Source organism: Rhinolophus hipposideros (assembly GCF_964194185.1).
Source record: "Rhinolophus hipposideros genome assembly, chromosome: 18".
NCBI classification, from domain to species: domain Eukaryota; kingdom Metazoa; phylum Chordata; class Mammalia; order Chiroptera; family Rhinolophidae; genus Rhinolophus; species Rhinolophus hipposideros.
The window spans coordinates 29,375,466-29,392,231 of NC_138064.1; the positions used below are offsets into that span (position 1 = coordinate 29,375,466).

The window sequence follows — 16,766 nt, forward strand, 5'->3', positions numbered from 1 at the left end:
TAAAAATAACAGTCAAATCTAAAATATGACCAATCAAATAAAAATAGGTAACACTGAAAAATTAGTCAATGTAAAGAATATTCTTTGAAGTGCTTTGAATTAATTCACTTAATTGTTCCACAACACAATACAGGATAAAAGAGTTGGGTAAATTCCTAGTACTTTTCATAGTTTGTCATTTTTTGTCATATTACAAAAAAACTCAAAAGACAAGATTTTCTTTAGCAAATTCCCTTCACCTTAAAAATATATTTCAGTGACTCAACTCTTAATCTAAGGAAATCATCTTAATAAAAATAAAAAAGCATTTATGAACAGTGCCTGCACTTAAGTCCTCAAATATCTGCTAAACGAAAGAATAATTCATAGTCAAAAACTAGAAAAGGAGAATTATATAAGCTAAGGTATACTCATTAAATAGACTATTATACAATCACTAAAATTTTTTGAAAATTACATAACATGAAAACATGGTTAAAACACAAATTGAAAGAAAAGATGCAAAATTCTATCCACAATGTCATTCCAACTATGTACTTAAAAAAAAAAAAGAGCTATCCTGAAAAAGACATTAGAAAAAATATACCAAAATGTTAACGATTTCTAATTTCAACTCTGATTTCTAATTTCAGTGATGGGATCAGGGGTAACTAAGATGATTTTTCTTTCCATATTTTTCCAAATTGAGTTTAATGACTATACATTACTTGGGCAGCTCTCAAAAAGTTTAGTCTCAGGATCCCTTTATACTCTTAATTAGCGAGGGCCTCAAATAACATGTTTATATCAATTAATTATTAGAAATTAAAACAAAAAAGTTTTAAATATTTGTTTATTCATAAATACTAAGAACAAATCCACCATCTGTTAACATAAATAACATTTTCTGGAAATTAACTATAGGTATTTTCTTAAAATATTAGTGAGAAAAGTGGCATTGATTTAAATTTTTGTAAATCTCAGTATCTGGTTTAATAGAAGATAGCTGCTGGATCTGGAATTCCGTATCTCCTTCTGCATTCAATTTATTTTAATGTATTGTGCATCTTCTAAAAACATCTGACTGTACACTTGTGAGAGAATGAATGAAAAAAGTAAGACATGTCTCAATATTAATATAAATAGTTTTGCCTTTTAAGAACCTCCTGAAGGGGTCTAGGAGATCTCACTTTCCCTGGACCACCCTTTGAGAACTGCTGCATTGTTTTGACTGAAAATTTTTTTCTCCAAAAGTATTGAATGGTGGCTGGTAGGTTGCTGGATCATGAAATAAATAGAACAGAGGTTTGAGAGTTCTGATTTCTGGGTGAATAGAACTCAAAGTGGAACATTCTATAGTCAGTCTCCCTTCTAGACACAGAGTAATGTTTAAAGTAGGGAAACAGTTTTTCGTTAGTTCAGTATTCTTTCCATTTGATTTAGATTCAATTCTCTTTTAAATTACTGGTAGATACACCCAGGCTTGGAAATCCCAGTGTGTTAGCCAGTAAGGAGAACCTGTGAAAGAAAATCTGTACGATCCTCTTTTCCCTCTCTTTCTTCATTTTGACATAAAGCAGTGTAACATAGCACTAACGTTGGGTATTACAGAAACCATAAGGGACGCAAAAAGTACTTGAAGACCATAGAACAGTAACAAAAAGGCATTATCATCTTTGATCTCTGAACCCAATACTGATGGGAGCCAAGAAAATAGAATTACAATTTGAGATTTATACAATTTGATTTTAACTTAATTATGAGGTTTTATGTAATCTTTGGAAGGTGCTACTGATTGAGTCTCTTTCAGTGTGTCAAATACTGTCTTAGGAGCTAAGAGCTAAGGATATAGTCATTGGTATATTTTCTCCTGTTTAGACTGTAAACTCCCATAAGGCAAAAGACAGTATCTTGCCTCTCAGAGTTGCTATGATGCTTTTCACAAAAGAGTAGTGCAATAAACATTAACTGGCTTGAAATAAGAGGGCAAACTCTCTCACTTTACTCATCTTCCAAATTGCCAATCTGATTATATCTCCACATTTATTTTACCACTCTGTGATGACACTTTTCTTCCTTCATTCCTTGATCATTCTTCCCTGGGCTCAGCTCTTGTATTTCTCTTCACTAACTCCACAGACGCTTCACATAGCAGTCTTGTTTTAAAAAACATATTTTCTAATGCCACAAAATCAAGTCCATACTGTTTAGCTGGTACACAAGATCTGGCTTTAGTTTACCTTTCTGATCTCTTATTTCTGATACTTCCTATCTGTAAAGCCTATGTGCACCCATCCTCCAAGTTTGCCATGGACTTTTATGCGGATGACTTTAGCCATTCTATTCTCTCTGCCAGAAGTGCCTTCCTCAGTTTTCTCTACTGGATAGATGTGTTATTATCTTTCAAGGTTACTTTAGTTTCAATGCTTTCCATGACCCTGCTTCCCCAATACCCAGGGTCAAATTAACTGCTCTCCTATCATGTTTCCTTGTTCCTTCATTCACACCTTCTACTATGTACTTACCGTACTGCATTGCAATAAATGTGTACGTATCTCTTTCCCATTAGATGACAGCTATGACTCTTATATTTCTATATCATCTCTATATCTCTAGCAAACACATTGCCTGGCTTGTAAAATGAATTCACGCATTCAAATGTATGTTTGTTTGTTTTACAGGGGCTGGCGAGAGGGGTAATACAGTTGAAATGATTTTTCCAAATAGGTATCTATATCTATACTGCTTAATTTACTAAATAAAACTGCTTCTATTGTGTTTCAATCATACCTAAATTTCTAAAGTCAAGTTTTTTTCAAAGCTTTCTAACAAGTTTCTATCATATTAAACAAAAAGGAATAAAAACAAAATGCATTATAATTGCATAAAGGTACGCCCACATAATCAAGTATTTATCTACCACGAAATCATGATTCCATCAATTGAAACTTTTACATTTCTGTAACCCAAAGCCATAAACTAGTATATAATATGAACTACTACGTATGTTATTTCCTTTGATGTGTGTTCAACTCACATGAATTATAATAGTACATTATTAATTCAGAGAGAGACTAAAAATATTCCTACTAATTTAAGAACACAGACATAGAAAATATTAACACAGCCCTCACCTAATAAGCCAGAAGTACAGTATTTTGCCATGTGCAATGTGCACTTTTTTGCCCAAATTTGTAAGGATGTGCATTATACATGGGTAGTACTAATTCCATATCAATATAAATGTTTTCAATTCCTTTATTTATGCTTATGAGTTAAAAGTGTAATTCTAGAAATCAATAACAATATCCATATGCAAAATAATACTGTGGAATGTGATAATCGGTTTTGTTGAACTTGCAATGATGAAGAGTTCTTGGCCTTCTATGATGTGTAAATATCGTAAATTTGTTATCGATACATAGAATTTCTTGTACCTTGTATCTGTTCTTGTGTTTTGCAATTATTTGTTACATAAAATTTCTTGTGCCATATTAAAAAACGCTAAAATTCCTTTGTAATATAAAAAAAAAACAAGTACTTAAACATAAACGAAAATTTGAATTAAAAAATCAGAATGAAAGACTTTTTCCCCTAAAAATTTGGGCCAAAACATGGATGCGCATTATACATGGGAATGCATTATACACAGCAAAATATGGCATTTTATGGGCACTGCAATTTCATAATCTTGGCACTAGAACGGACCTTAGGATTTTATGAATCCAGACAAAATATATAAGGTTAAGAAAACAAATTAATAAACCTTCCAAAAATTACATAACACTTCACAATCAAATTAAAATCAAGTTGTAGTGCGTCTCAAACTATAATTTTATTTTAAAAAACAGTTCCATGATCTCACTTATATGCGGAATCTAAAGAAAAGAATATGTGAATGAACTAATCAGAGACAGTTTTGAGGGCACAAAGAAAAAATCGAGAGTTGTTAGATGGATGGGGGGGGGAGGGTTGGGGATAAGGGGAAAGGTGAAGGGATTAGGAAGCAGCTGGTAACCACAAGATGGCCTCAGGGTTTTCTGAAAATTAATTTGGGGAACTTATTCAATAATGTCGTAAAGATTTTGTTCGGTATCTGATGGACATGCATCCTATTTGGGAGACCACCTCAGAGATAATGTGGATGCCTGATCATGGCAGTGTACACCAGAAGCTAAACATTAATGAATGCCAACTATAATTTTATATATATAATGTGATGGCTGGGTGTGAGGTCGGAGGGATAATGGATGGGGGGAGGGGGGTTCACAGTGTGAGGGATATAAATGATGAACGTCTAAGTATTACCTTGTCTTGTACACCTGAAACTAATAATAATAAAAAAACAAAAAAACAAAAAAAACCACAGTTCCAAAACTTCAGATTCGGAAATCCAAAGTGAGAATACCTTTTTGTTACTGTTCCATCAAAACACAAACATTTTTTTATAACCTCAATAGAAATTAAAGACATAAATAAATGAAAGTTCATCCCATGTTCGTGGATTGGAAGAATATTGTTAATTAAAGATGTCAATACTACCTAAAGTGATCTAAGATACATTTCAATCTCTATCAAAATCCGACAGTGCTTTTTACAGAAATAGAAACATCTACCATGAAATTCACATGGAATTTCAATGTACTGCAAAGAGCCAAAACAATCTTGAAAAAGAAGACTAAAGCTAGAGAACTGACATTTCCTGATTATTTCAAAACTTACAACAAAAGCTACATTAATCAGTGTGGCACTGGCATAAAGATAAACATATAGATCAGTAGAAAAGAATAGAGCACCCAAAAATAAGCCCTTAGATTCATGGTCAAAAGATTTTCAACAAGTCCAAAGAATGGGCAAAGGACACTCTTTTTAACAAAAGGTGCAGGGAAAACTGGGTATCCACATGCAAAAGAATGAAGCTGGACCCTTATTACCATACACAAAAATTAACTCAAAATGGATTAAAGACCTAACTATAACTCTTAGAAGAAAACATAGGACAAACATTTCACGACATTGGAGGTGGCAATAATTTTTTGGATATAACTTCAAAGGCATATGCAACAAGAACATAAAAGTCAAATTGGACTTCACGAAAAATTTGTGCATCAAAAGACACTAACTATATCAAGAGAGTAAAATGACGACCCACAGCATGGGAGAAAATACTTGCAAATTATATATCTGATAAAAGATTAATATCCAGCATATATAGAGAACTCCTAAAATTCAACAACAAAAACACCCAAAACAAAAATGAGCAAAGGACTTGTACAGATACCTCTCCAAAGAAGACATACAAATGGCCAATAAGCATAAGCATATCGAGAATAAAAAGATGCTCAACATAACTGATCATTAGGTAAATGCTAATCAAAACTACAATGAGACAGCACCTCACATCCATTAGCATAGTTACCATCAAAAAATAAAAAAATAACTAGTGTAGGTGAGGGTGTGGAAAGATGGAAACTTTTGTGTACTGCTGGTGGGAATTTAAAATGGTACAGCCACTGTGGAATAGTACGGCAGTTCCACAAATTTTTTTTAAAAAAATTACTGTATGACCCAGAAATTCCACTTCTGAGTATATACCAAAAGAACAGAAAGCAGGGTCTAAAAGAGTGTTTATACACCCATGTTTATAGCAGCATTGTTCACAACAGCTAAAATATGGAAGCAACCCAAGTTCCATCAATGGATGAATTGATAAGCAAAATGTGATTGTATAGCACATACAATGGAATATTATTCAGCCTTTAAAAGGAAATTTAGACATATACTACAACACAGATGAACCTTTATTATGCTAAGTGAAATAAGGCAATCACAAAATGACAAACATTATATGATTCTACTCACATGAGACACTTAAAATCACAGAGATAGAAAATAGAATGGTGACTGCCAGGGCCTGGGGGCAAGGGGGAATGGGGAGTTACTGTTTAATGGGTAACAATGGGTATAGTTATTAGTTTGCTAGATGAAAAAGAGTTCTGGCAACAGACAGTGGTGATGACTGCACAACAATATAAATGTATTTATTGCCACTGAACCGTACAATTAAAAATAGTTAAGATGGCAAATCTTATGTGTATTTTACCAAGACAAAAAAAGTAATGATAGAGATGTTGATTTTCTTGAAATGTGTGTGTGTGTGTGTGTGTGTGTGTGTGTGTGTGTAATGCCATCCCAACTAAAACACAAGATTTTTTAGAAGTTAAATAACTTAAAGTATGGAAAAATAAACATGCGAACAAGGGAAATTCTGGAAACGATTGTGAACGATGCGTGGACTAAGACCCACTTAAAATACAAGATATTGGGCCTACCAGATATTAAAATGTACTACCTACAATAAACAACGGTATAGTAATAAAAATAATTTGATATTCAGGTTGAACAGGCATATCAATGTATCTGTGAATCTGTAAAAAATAATTTTTTTTAATGCCTGTGTTTACTAAAGACATAATGCTAAGAAACTTTTTTCTCTACAACCAGACTGTCAGAAAGTCTATCAATGAGATTAGAACATTCCACTCTTGCATGGATGATGGATCATTAATGAAATAGAAACAGCCTCAATTTCTAACATAGAGTCAGACAAGGATTTCTCAGATACAACATGCCACATTTATCTTAACTTTATAGTCTCCAAGTAAACAGGACTCTACATCAGTTTCTTAGCCCAGGTCTGATGTTAATTAACCCCTCGACAAATAGTTCTGCTGTGCTTTAAACTTATCAAATATTACTTCATTTAACTTTTGTCTAAAATCCACCCTTCAAAATCCTATAATAACCCTGTTCATTCTTTATTTAGGGAAATGCTGGCAGCTCCGCTAGTGTTTGGTCTCCTTCACAGCAGCAAGTTTAATTAACCTAATTTTGTAAGCCGAAAGATATCCCTGGTGGTCTTTATCAGATCAAAATAAAGAACCTATTAAAAAACAAATACATACGGAAATTTAATACATAATACACATAGCACTTCAAATCAAGAAAAACATGGCTTATTCAAGAAATGATACTGAAAAAAAAAGAAATGATACTGAATAATCTTTTGGGAAAAAATAAAAAGCATTTGCTAGATCTCTACCTTTCTCTTTTAAATTTTAAATGTTTTTAAGATTTCAATATTTAAAATATAAAATTAAAACAAAACTAGAAGAAAACATTCTTTACATTTTTATATCACGAATTGAGATCTTCCCCAAACTCAAAAGCTATGACTACTGTATGAGGTTATTTACTGGATAAATTTCTGGATATGAAATTGTTGGTTCAAAGGTATCTTTCTGTATAAAATGTTCAAAACAATGTGTAAGCAAAAAGTACTGACAAGTACCACAAAGAAAAATACAAAAGATAAATCTAATATAAAAACAGGTAAATAAAGGATTCACAAAAAGAAAATACAATGGTCAAGGATTTTCAAATTTCACTCATGTTGAAGAAAGATAAATTAAATGAAAAGATACTGATTTTAACCTATCATACTGGAAAAAAACTCTAAATTTAGTAACATCCAGTATTGACATAAATATGAGAGAAAACTGACATTCACACATTCTTTCTCACAATATACATATTTACTATCTTTTGCAAGGGCAATTTGGCAATGTCTTTTTAAATAAATATACCCAAGACCCATCACTTCATGACCAGAAATTTCTCTTACGGACACGACACACAACATAGAAGTCTGAAAGATGATCATGGCAGCCATAGCTATAAATGTTTGTTGACAAGGATCTAGTTGACAATTCTGTGGTATGGACATTCTCTGCAGCTATTAAAAATAATGATATATGTGCCAGTCAGAAAAATCTTTGCACTTCTGGCAAAGATTATGTTAGACAAACCCGAACTGAAACCATAGATAAATGTATATATTTATATTTATATTTATATATACAAAAATGTTTTCTTTCCCATCCCTAGCCCTATTTCTCCCCAAAAGTAACTACTATTTTTTCTTGTATATTCTTGGAAAAAAAGTAAGGCTTATATCAGCATATATGTATGCGCATTCTTTAATTTACATCAAAGAAGTGATGTTCTAGATCCATTAGTCTCCACTTTATCCTTTTCACCTATTTTCTCTTGTAACACAACCTCACTCATTTTAACAACTGTGTAAGATAAAAGATTTACTTTTTAAGAGAAAACACTAGTCTACATAGTATGATTACTTTTGGCTTTTTTAACATTTCTGCGTATATACAAAATTCTGGAAAGATATATACAGTAGTCCTCAGTTTCACTTTCCATGGTTTCAGTTACTTGTGATCCAAAAATACTAAATGGAAAATTCCAGAATAAACAATTCACAAGTTTTAAAAGGTGCACCATTCTGAATAGTATGATGAAATATCTTGCAATCCAGGTCTGTCCCACCCTGGACCTGAATCATCTCTTTGCCCAGCATCTAGGCTGTACATGCTCCCCCCTCCCATTACTTATTTAGTAATCAGGTTATCAGATCCACTGGTATTGGTATGAAAGTGCTTGTGTTCAAGTAATCCTTATTTTATCTTATAATGGCCCCAAATGCATAAAAGTAGATATGCTGGCAATTCAGATATGCCAAAAAGAAGCCATGGAAGTGCTTCCTTTAAGTGAAAAGGTGTCATGCGGGGAGTCACGCAGGGTCTCTGGTCCCGCTCCCCACATAAGAACACAGGACATGGTGAGGCCAAAAAGCAACACCCACGCAGCCACAGGTAGGGCAGTCACACCACTATAGTCTCACTGGAGGCTGGATTCACACGACCTGCGACCTGCTGTCTGCTTTTCTGCCAACTGACTGACTTCCCTCACTAGCTGCAATCCACCCTGCTAACTGCAATCCGCTCTTGCTGGCTCAGCCACCATCTTCTTGCGCGATAGCCCCCATTTTCTGCTAGCGTGGCCACGGCAGTTATATTAGTGGCCAATGGCTCACTGATTACAGCTGACGGCCAACTAGCCACAGCTGATGGCCATCCAATCACAGTTGATGGCCATTTACTACCTGAGCCAGCACTTTTCTGTGAGGCTGAGAGCCTGGAAACTGCTTTCTGGGGCTCTGTCTCCACAGAAGGTATGTATAGGAAAAAACAGTATATGAGGTGTGAATGCTGCTGTCTAGTGCCATCCAATGGAAAGGCAGGAATCTTTAATAAGTGAAGCAGTGCATTGAACCTTAGTGACAGTATGTGACAAGTTTCAACTTGTTCAGTGCAGTCAGTCAGGTGTGGACTATGGTTGAGAGAAGGTGTGTTTTAAAGTGTGCAGTAAATCATGGATCACGAACAAGGCATTAACGTGAAACAGGCAAATGGTTTCATCCTCCATCATGGTAACGCTCTGTGTCACACATCGCTTCTGGTATGGCAATTTCCGCCAAATAAAAACATTACAGTTTGTCCTCATCCACCTTATTCACCAGACCTGGCACCATGCAACTTCTGGCTCTTCCTTAAAGGCAAAACGACCATGAAAGGTAAACGTTTTGAATCGATTCAGGACTTGGAGGAACCACTACGGTGTTCTAAGTGTATAAAGACACTTAGAAAAGAGGACTTCCAGAACTGCTTCAGAAGGCGACAACGAGGGGGGAAGCGTGTTTGAAGCGAGGGGGGGGAGGGATTAATGGCAATGGGTCTTTTACTGTAATAACTTTTTTTTTAACGTTCACCGTTTTCATCACACCTCGTATAGAGGCATACCTCATTTTATTGCTCTTTGCTTTATTATGCTTCACAGGTGTTATGTTTTTTTTCACAAATTGAAGGCAAAACCCTCCACCACCAAAAAAATTACAACTGTTTTTATTACAGCGGTCTGGAACCAAACTTGCAGTATCTCTGCCATATTGCTGTATAACAGGGTTTGGTACTATCCACAGTTTCAAGCATTCACTGGTGGTCTTGGAACATACTCCCCGTGGATAAGGGGAAACTACTGTCTATAAGATATTTTAACAAGGGCTAACTCTGGGAACCAAGATTGGGAGGCATGGGCAGGAAGCACAACATTTATTTTCATTTTATAACCTTTTTATGTTTTAATTATTTTTATCAAGTACACATCTATTACTTTTCTGACAAAAGTTAAATAATGGTAGACAATTTTCTCTCGAGAGTGAAATAATATAAGAGAAATCAAAGTGCACTAATTTCCCCACACTTGTTACACAAAAAGAGCTCTTGATCCTTTTCAGGCTTCTCCAAGTTTCAGACTCATATACACACTAAACATTTCTACCTGGGCCACAGGCATCTCAAATTCACTATGTCCAAAAGTGACTTATTACATTCCTCCCTTAAACCTGCTCATCTTACTCATCTTACCTAAATTACTGACCAATGCATTCCAGTTTCACTAGGAGCCATCTGATTATCTAAACTAGAAATTAGGGAGACATTCTTAACACTCTCTTTACCCTTTCCCCACATCCAATCACCAAATCTTGCCAACTTTATTTCCGAAATATTTTTCTAACCCAATCCTCTCCTCTCCATTTCTACTACTTGTCCTATTTCAGACCCACCCCTCTCCCCTAGGCTACTGTAATATCTAACCCATTTCCCTGACTCAAGTGCTTCTCTCTCAACTCATCCCATTCTGTCACCAGAATGACCTACCCAAAAGTTGACCATGTGTCACTCCACGAATCCTTCACGGAACCCCACTGCCCAAAAGACAAAAACTAATAAGCACATGACATATAAAGGCCCTCCTTGATCTAAACTCTATCCAGGTTTCCAGCCTCATACTTCAATACTCCATGCCTTATAATTTATGCTTCAGCAATTCTGAACTATGTACAGTTTGCTAAACATCCCAAGCAACCAGTTCCTCTATCCCTACTGTCTTCTCTGTCTATACAAACACCCTCTTCCCTCCACCATCTATGCTCCAACTTTTGTAAGTCCCATTAAGCCAGGGTTTTTCAACTTGGCACAACTGACCTCGAGCTGAGTAATTCTCTGTTGTGGGGGACGTCCTGTTTACTGTAAGATGTTTAGCAGCATCCAAGGCCTATACTCACTAGATGCGTGTAGCGCTCCCCCAGTTGTGACGAGTTGTTTCCCTCCAAAGGACTCTTCTTACTGTCACACGTTTACAGATTTTGACATGTATTTTCCCCTTGGACATCTGAATTAGCTGCAAAGTTAAAATTTAACTACGCATTAGCTACAGATTTGTATTTTAAGATATTATGTTAACTTCCTTTTTTATGGAACAAATTTACCATTTTTTTCTTCCTTTTTTTAAAAAAAAAATGACCTTAATCCCACTGAATTTGGGGCAAAAAAATTTTGCCATACTTTTCTTTCTACCTTGCTACAGCTTGTACACTAGCCTTTTTATGCAAATCTCAACAACTCCTCTAAAAGTAACATGGTTATACTGGAAAGCTTAAAATTTTAAATGAATTGAACTTCAGCCTGGTTATACATTTTCCATTTAATGTTTGTTTATACCTGCACTGTCACAAGAATTGCAATCAGTGATTTTACCACACAAAGGCTATTTTAAATTACCATTGTTTATAAAGTTCATAAGCTGAATATAATGCAATTTTTACCTTAGTGAGTATAAATCAATATACATAAAAGGCATATGTCTAGTGACAAACATTTGTATTTCTATAACTAGGGAAACATTAACTCATTATATGCATTCCTAAATAAGTTTGTGATTAAATTCAAGAATTTCTGGATATTCATTTTACTCAGAAATATAATCTATTCCAAGAAATGTACATTTAAGAAAAACCATACCTTTAAATGGGTAGCAACCACAAAACACTTTTTAAATGCTGAACTCTTAAAAAGATTCAGTAAAACATGAATTCCACGCAAATTTAAGAGATAGTTAATAGTTCCGCAGTAGTACTGAAACACCATATTCTTTTCCCATGAAAAACTTTAAATGAGTCATACTTTCCTTACTAAATCCTTTTTACTTCACATATGCTAAAAAGAGTTAACTGTTTAGGCACTCGAAACTTTATATTCATAAAAAGTGCACATCAGCATAGACTAAGGCTGACAGAACGTAAGTATACTTCGCTACATACAATGCTTAGAACACACAGCATCATATGCATCAAGTTCATTAGACATTTGTCCAGGAAAGGGCGTGAAAAGTTGTTTCAAGACCTCCTCAAAACTCAAGATTCCCACTGTCTAAACTTCTACCAAAATTAAACAACTTGAATTTAAGCAACACACTTCTCCCTGGCACCCGGGCAGATCTATCTACGGTTCCATGCCCAGCTTTGCGTAAGGGAACACACTTCTGTCCCTTACACATCGGCCTAATTATTCACTCTGGGGCGTTCAAGTTGTAACTTCATAATACTCAACTTTTCATTCATAAAGAAATCGGTTCACGGTGAGCATCACCCTTCCCAATCTGAGAAGCGCCAAAAGGATACATACCAGCACACCTATAACGAATTTAGAGAACTCTAAACTCGAAAAGTTGATTATAGTCAACTTTTCCAGAACGGTGTGGTGTTTTTCTGTCTGTTATTTTTTTAAAAAAATAATAATAAGGGGAGAGGGAAAGAGCTGGGGAAAACCAAATACCCTCCCCTCAATCATGTGCATCGTTTAGGAGTATATAATTTATTCCGATTTAAAGCTGCATGGCCCAGTCCTCAGCACCTACTCATCAAATCACACGGGGGGGTGTGTGTGTCTGGGGGGCTCCTTCCCCTTCTCCACACACGTGCCCAAAGCACACCTGGCTGGCTCCTTCTGCCAGAAACGGGGAAATTGGAAAAAGTAAATTAATCATAGACGAACCTGACGGGATCCAAGACAGCCCGGAGGAAGTGCCCCGGCGCTCGTGGGGAGGCGCCCACTCCGAGCGCTCAGGGGGCGCGGCAGCCCCACGGCAGTCGCCGCAGGGGCCCTCGCCGGGGCGCCGCGTCCCGCGCGACCCACTGACCGGACGGGGGCGGGCAGCGCGCGGGGCGGCAGGACCGCTACGTGCCCGACGGCAGGCAGCGCGCGGCAAGGTGAGAGGCTCCACAGGGCACAAGGGAAGGATCCGCGACCAAGTGAAGGCAGGACAGCGACGAAATAGCGGCCCGGTGGGGGGGAGGACCCCAGGGCAGCTGGCAGGGACTCGGGGAGCAGGAAGTGCCCCTCGCCGCCCGCCGCAGCCCGCACGCCGCTGCCCCGGCGGCAACTCCGGGACACCTGTTTGGCCGCGCCCGGGGTTTGGTTCCACCCGGCGCGCTCCCCCGCACACACTCCGGGCGGGGAGGGCGAAGGGAACCCACACCTAGAACCCACAGCCTGAGGGCGCCTCCGCCGGCCGTACCTGACATCAGCCGCGGCGCCCTCTCGCCCCTCCCGGGGGGCGGAGAGGGGGACGACGCGAGACCAGCGACCTTCGCTCCTCTCGGCAGCCGCAGAAGTGGCTTCTTGCCGCTAGCCGGGGCCGCCGGCTGCCGCCCAGATTATTCCCGGCAACCGCGGCGGCGGCGGCAGCGGCGGCAGAGGCGGGCCCGGCGCGCGCTCCCGCCCGCTCGCTCCGCCCCTCCCTGCAGCGCGTTCAGGCCGCGGCCCGCCGACGGCGCAGCCGCCACCCCGGGGTCTCCGAGCGCTGACGTCGCCGCCGCCGCACCAGCCTCGGGGAAGGGCGGAGCGAGAGGGGGCAGGGTGGGGCGGGGCTACGGCGACGTGCGGACGTGGGGATTGGCCGCCGAGTGCACGCCCCGCCCTTCTGCGAAGGGGTCGGGGAAGTAGGGTCTTCTGTGAGCCGTAGCCTCCTCTCTGCCCGTTTGCAGCTTTTTTGTCCTGCTGTAGGATCTTGCACTAGCTTCCGGACCTGAGAGGGACTAAAGCGGTCAAACAGCTGGGTATGAGGCTGAGGATGTCTTGTGGACCTTTGTCTGACGGACTGGGTCTAGCCCTGCAGGAGTCTTTTGACCTCTAGCCTGCTCTTAGCCTGTTTTTTCCCCTTTCTCCCACCCCCACCTCCCTTTAGTCAGAATCTCTCTGGCCTTAATGAAAGGAAATACGGCCAGATGAGGTATGCAAATGGGTGCTGGCTAACCAGATGTGTGAACCAGGAAGTGCTGAAAATTCAGATAGTGGTAATACCACAAAGCCTTCTGTAGGCACGCGGGGTCTTTGGTTCTGCCATTACTTAAGTGCTGCCAGCAATGGCAGGAGTGGCTTCCTCTGGGCTTTGGAAAACGTCTCTCTCTTTTAGTTGACAAAAGGGCTTTGGATCAGAACACTAGATTAAAGGGAGGAGCCTACTAATCATTGAGGCAACCCCAAAGCAGTCTGGAGGTGGAGGTAAGGTCTTGGCTTTATTGGTGTTAACCATCGTCTACAAGGCCTAACTAGAGGGCGAGGAAGCTGTTTTGCTTCCTTTTAAGACTCTCATTAGGAAGTTCTTTAGTGACTTTTCTGCATAGATGTTAGGAGAGTGTAGATTCTGGGCTGGAATCGTGGTCTCTCCACCTGTTAGCTGTGTAACCTTGGCGACTTACTTAGCAACATGCCTGGAAAAAATAACGTTTGTAAGTTATTGTTGTTATTTTTCCTCTGATTTATTTAGATTCAGCTCTAGTGTAGTTTGCCAGGATATGCCACTAATAGATCCAAAAGAATCTAACGAAAGAATTTTAAAACACCTAATGATTCTTATCCAGACCTCTCATTTTTCTGATGAGAAAACTGAGGTCAGAAAGATAAACTGATAGGCCCGTGCTAGAAGAGAAGTGCAAATATCCTGGCGTCAAGGTTAGTGCTCTTTCCTTGGCCCATGCCTCCAGACTTCTCTCGCATACATTCCTACCTCCATCCTCTTCTCTTCCCCAACCTGTGCATAGCTACTGCCAGCCTCATCCCCTTCCCTCCCACAGCCACTGTAAAACCAGGAAAGGAGAACATTCAGAGGTCACAGTGTTCCAAATAGAAAGGAAAGCCAAGCAAAAAACCTTAGGATTCCATATCTCATTGTAATTTTATTAAAATTTATATTAAATAAGGGATAATACTTTTCCAGTGAGCAAGAAACACTTCCAAGGATAAGTTTGGCCACAGCATGTCTAAGAAAATTACTGGCAAGAAGGAATGTTGATATGAACAATACCGGATAAAATGAGCCCCTCCGACTCTCCTAGGTATTTTTGAAAATAGCTAGTACTTTGATTAAAACAATACATACTATTCAAACAAATACAATTTTTTTCCAAATCCCATAACCCAGAGAAAACCATTTTTAAAAGTTCATGTTACATTCTTCTAGGCGTCTCTAAGACTAAACACACATAAAGACATATACATACAATGTTTCATACATGGAATCTTATGTACACAGTTCTTTTCTCTCTGAACAATATGTCATGAATAACATCATTTTGAAAAGTTGCATAGTGTCCATCAAGTGGATATACCATCATTTAACCAATATTCTATTGATTGACATTTAGGTTTTTCCCAAACTTTTACTATTATAAGCAACTCTGATGAACTTTCTTATGCATGTCCCTTTGCACAACTGTACAGTTATCTTCTCAGACAAATTCCTAGAAGTGACATTTTTGTCACCTAATTCTCATCATTATCAACTAGAAATGTTGATAATGTTAGCCAATATTATCAACCAGAAAAAAGAAAGTTGTGGCCTCTTTGAAAAATATATTTTATATGTGGGACTCCAAATGACTAGATTTTCCCATTTGAAACACAGATAAACCTCAGACAGTATTGTCTGTCTGGTGTGATATTTCAATAATGTGTGTCAGAGCTCCTTGAAGCAGGGTGCTAGACACTGCTAGTTGTTTAAAACAATATGCTTTCTTCTTTACTAGCAGAACTCTGATTGTCGCGTCCAGCATGACATGAGCTGTGGGAAGCGAGAAGGACTGCGCAGGGCTAAGAAAAGATAGTAGCCAAGATTAGAGTGTGAGCGGGGCGAAGGGTCTCAAGCCTCAAGGACTGAGACCCGAATCGGGCCAACACACAGTTTTTATTGGTAAACTTCTAAAGAGGTAAAAGATTGTTAATCTCAGATCTGTGTGTTAGTAGCCTGCTGGCTGTCTTTCTGAAAGTTCCCATTGTGTTCCAGCCTGAACTTTGCCTTCACACACACGCACATCTCCAAGGAATCCATTGAAGGGAAGGGACCAGTATAATTCCATCGGGTCTCAGTTTGCTGAGACTTCCCCTCAAAGGAGCGTTTGCAATATCTCTCCATCGGGCCTCAGTTTGCTGAGGCACTCCCTTGTGAAATCCTGGGAAGAGCGTGGGGGAACAAATGGTTTGGCAGCTGTAAGGCAACATCTGATTTTTTTCAGGGTGACAATGTGTCAGTTAAAAATCTTTACTTCCCCAGACTTTTGTAGACCATATTTAGCCATGTGACCAGTCAACAAAATTAAAGTGGTTTTTGCTTGCAGGGACTCAAAGCTTTATGGAAGAAATGTGTAGTTTGTCATTGGGACCTGTACCCATTCTTTTTGTTACCAGTGGCATGATACTGGAGGTGGAACAGCCATATTTCAACCATAATAACAAAACCCACACACACTATTAATAGTGTAGGAAGTCAGAGGTGCCTGGTTCATGACTGCTTTGGAGGCCCAGCCTGCCCACTCTGGACTGCCCATTTCTGGATGTTTTGTTATGTGACAGAAAATAAATACCTCCTAGTTAAGGTTTTGTTGTTTGGGTTTTCTGTTATAAGCACTGAATACAATTCTTAATTGATGCCTTAAGACAGAAGAAGTCATCATTTATTTAGCACTATATATAGAA

At 38.6% G+C, this 16,766-nt stretch overlaps 1 protein-coding gene across 4 annotated transcripts in view; it reads right to left on the minus strand.

Moving 5' to 3' along the window:
• The window catches only part of C1GALT1 (core 1 synthase, glycoprotein-N-acetylgalactosamine 3-beta-galactosyltransferase 1), a 30,551-nt gene extending 16,927 nt beyond the window's left edge, over positions 1-13,624 (minus strand). Inside the window, exons 1-2 of one of the 4 annotated variants that reach the window (XM_081080012.1) lie at positions 13,312-13,615; positions 11,021-11,136 (exon numbers count right to left, since the gene is read on the minus strand). Coding sequence is in view for 1 of the 4 variants with exons in the window: in XM_081080011.1 (XP_080936137.1) it covers positions 13,312-13,318 (7 nt within the window). In the remaining 3 variants the exon portion in view is untranslated. Of the gene's footprint in view, positions 1-10,940; positions 11,137-12,788; positions 13,243-13,311 lie in introns of those variants that run through there. The other 3 variants (XM_081080013.1, XM_081080011.1, XM_081080014.1) reach the window with 3 other exon arrangements.
• Positions 13,625-16,766: the final 3,142 nt, after the last annotated feature.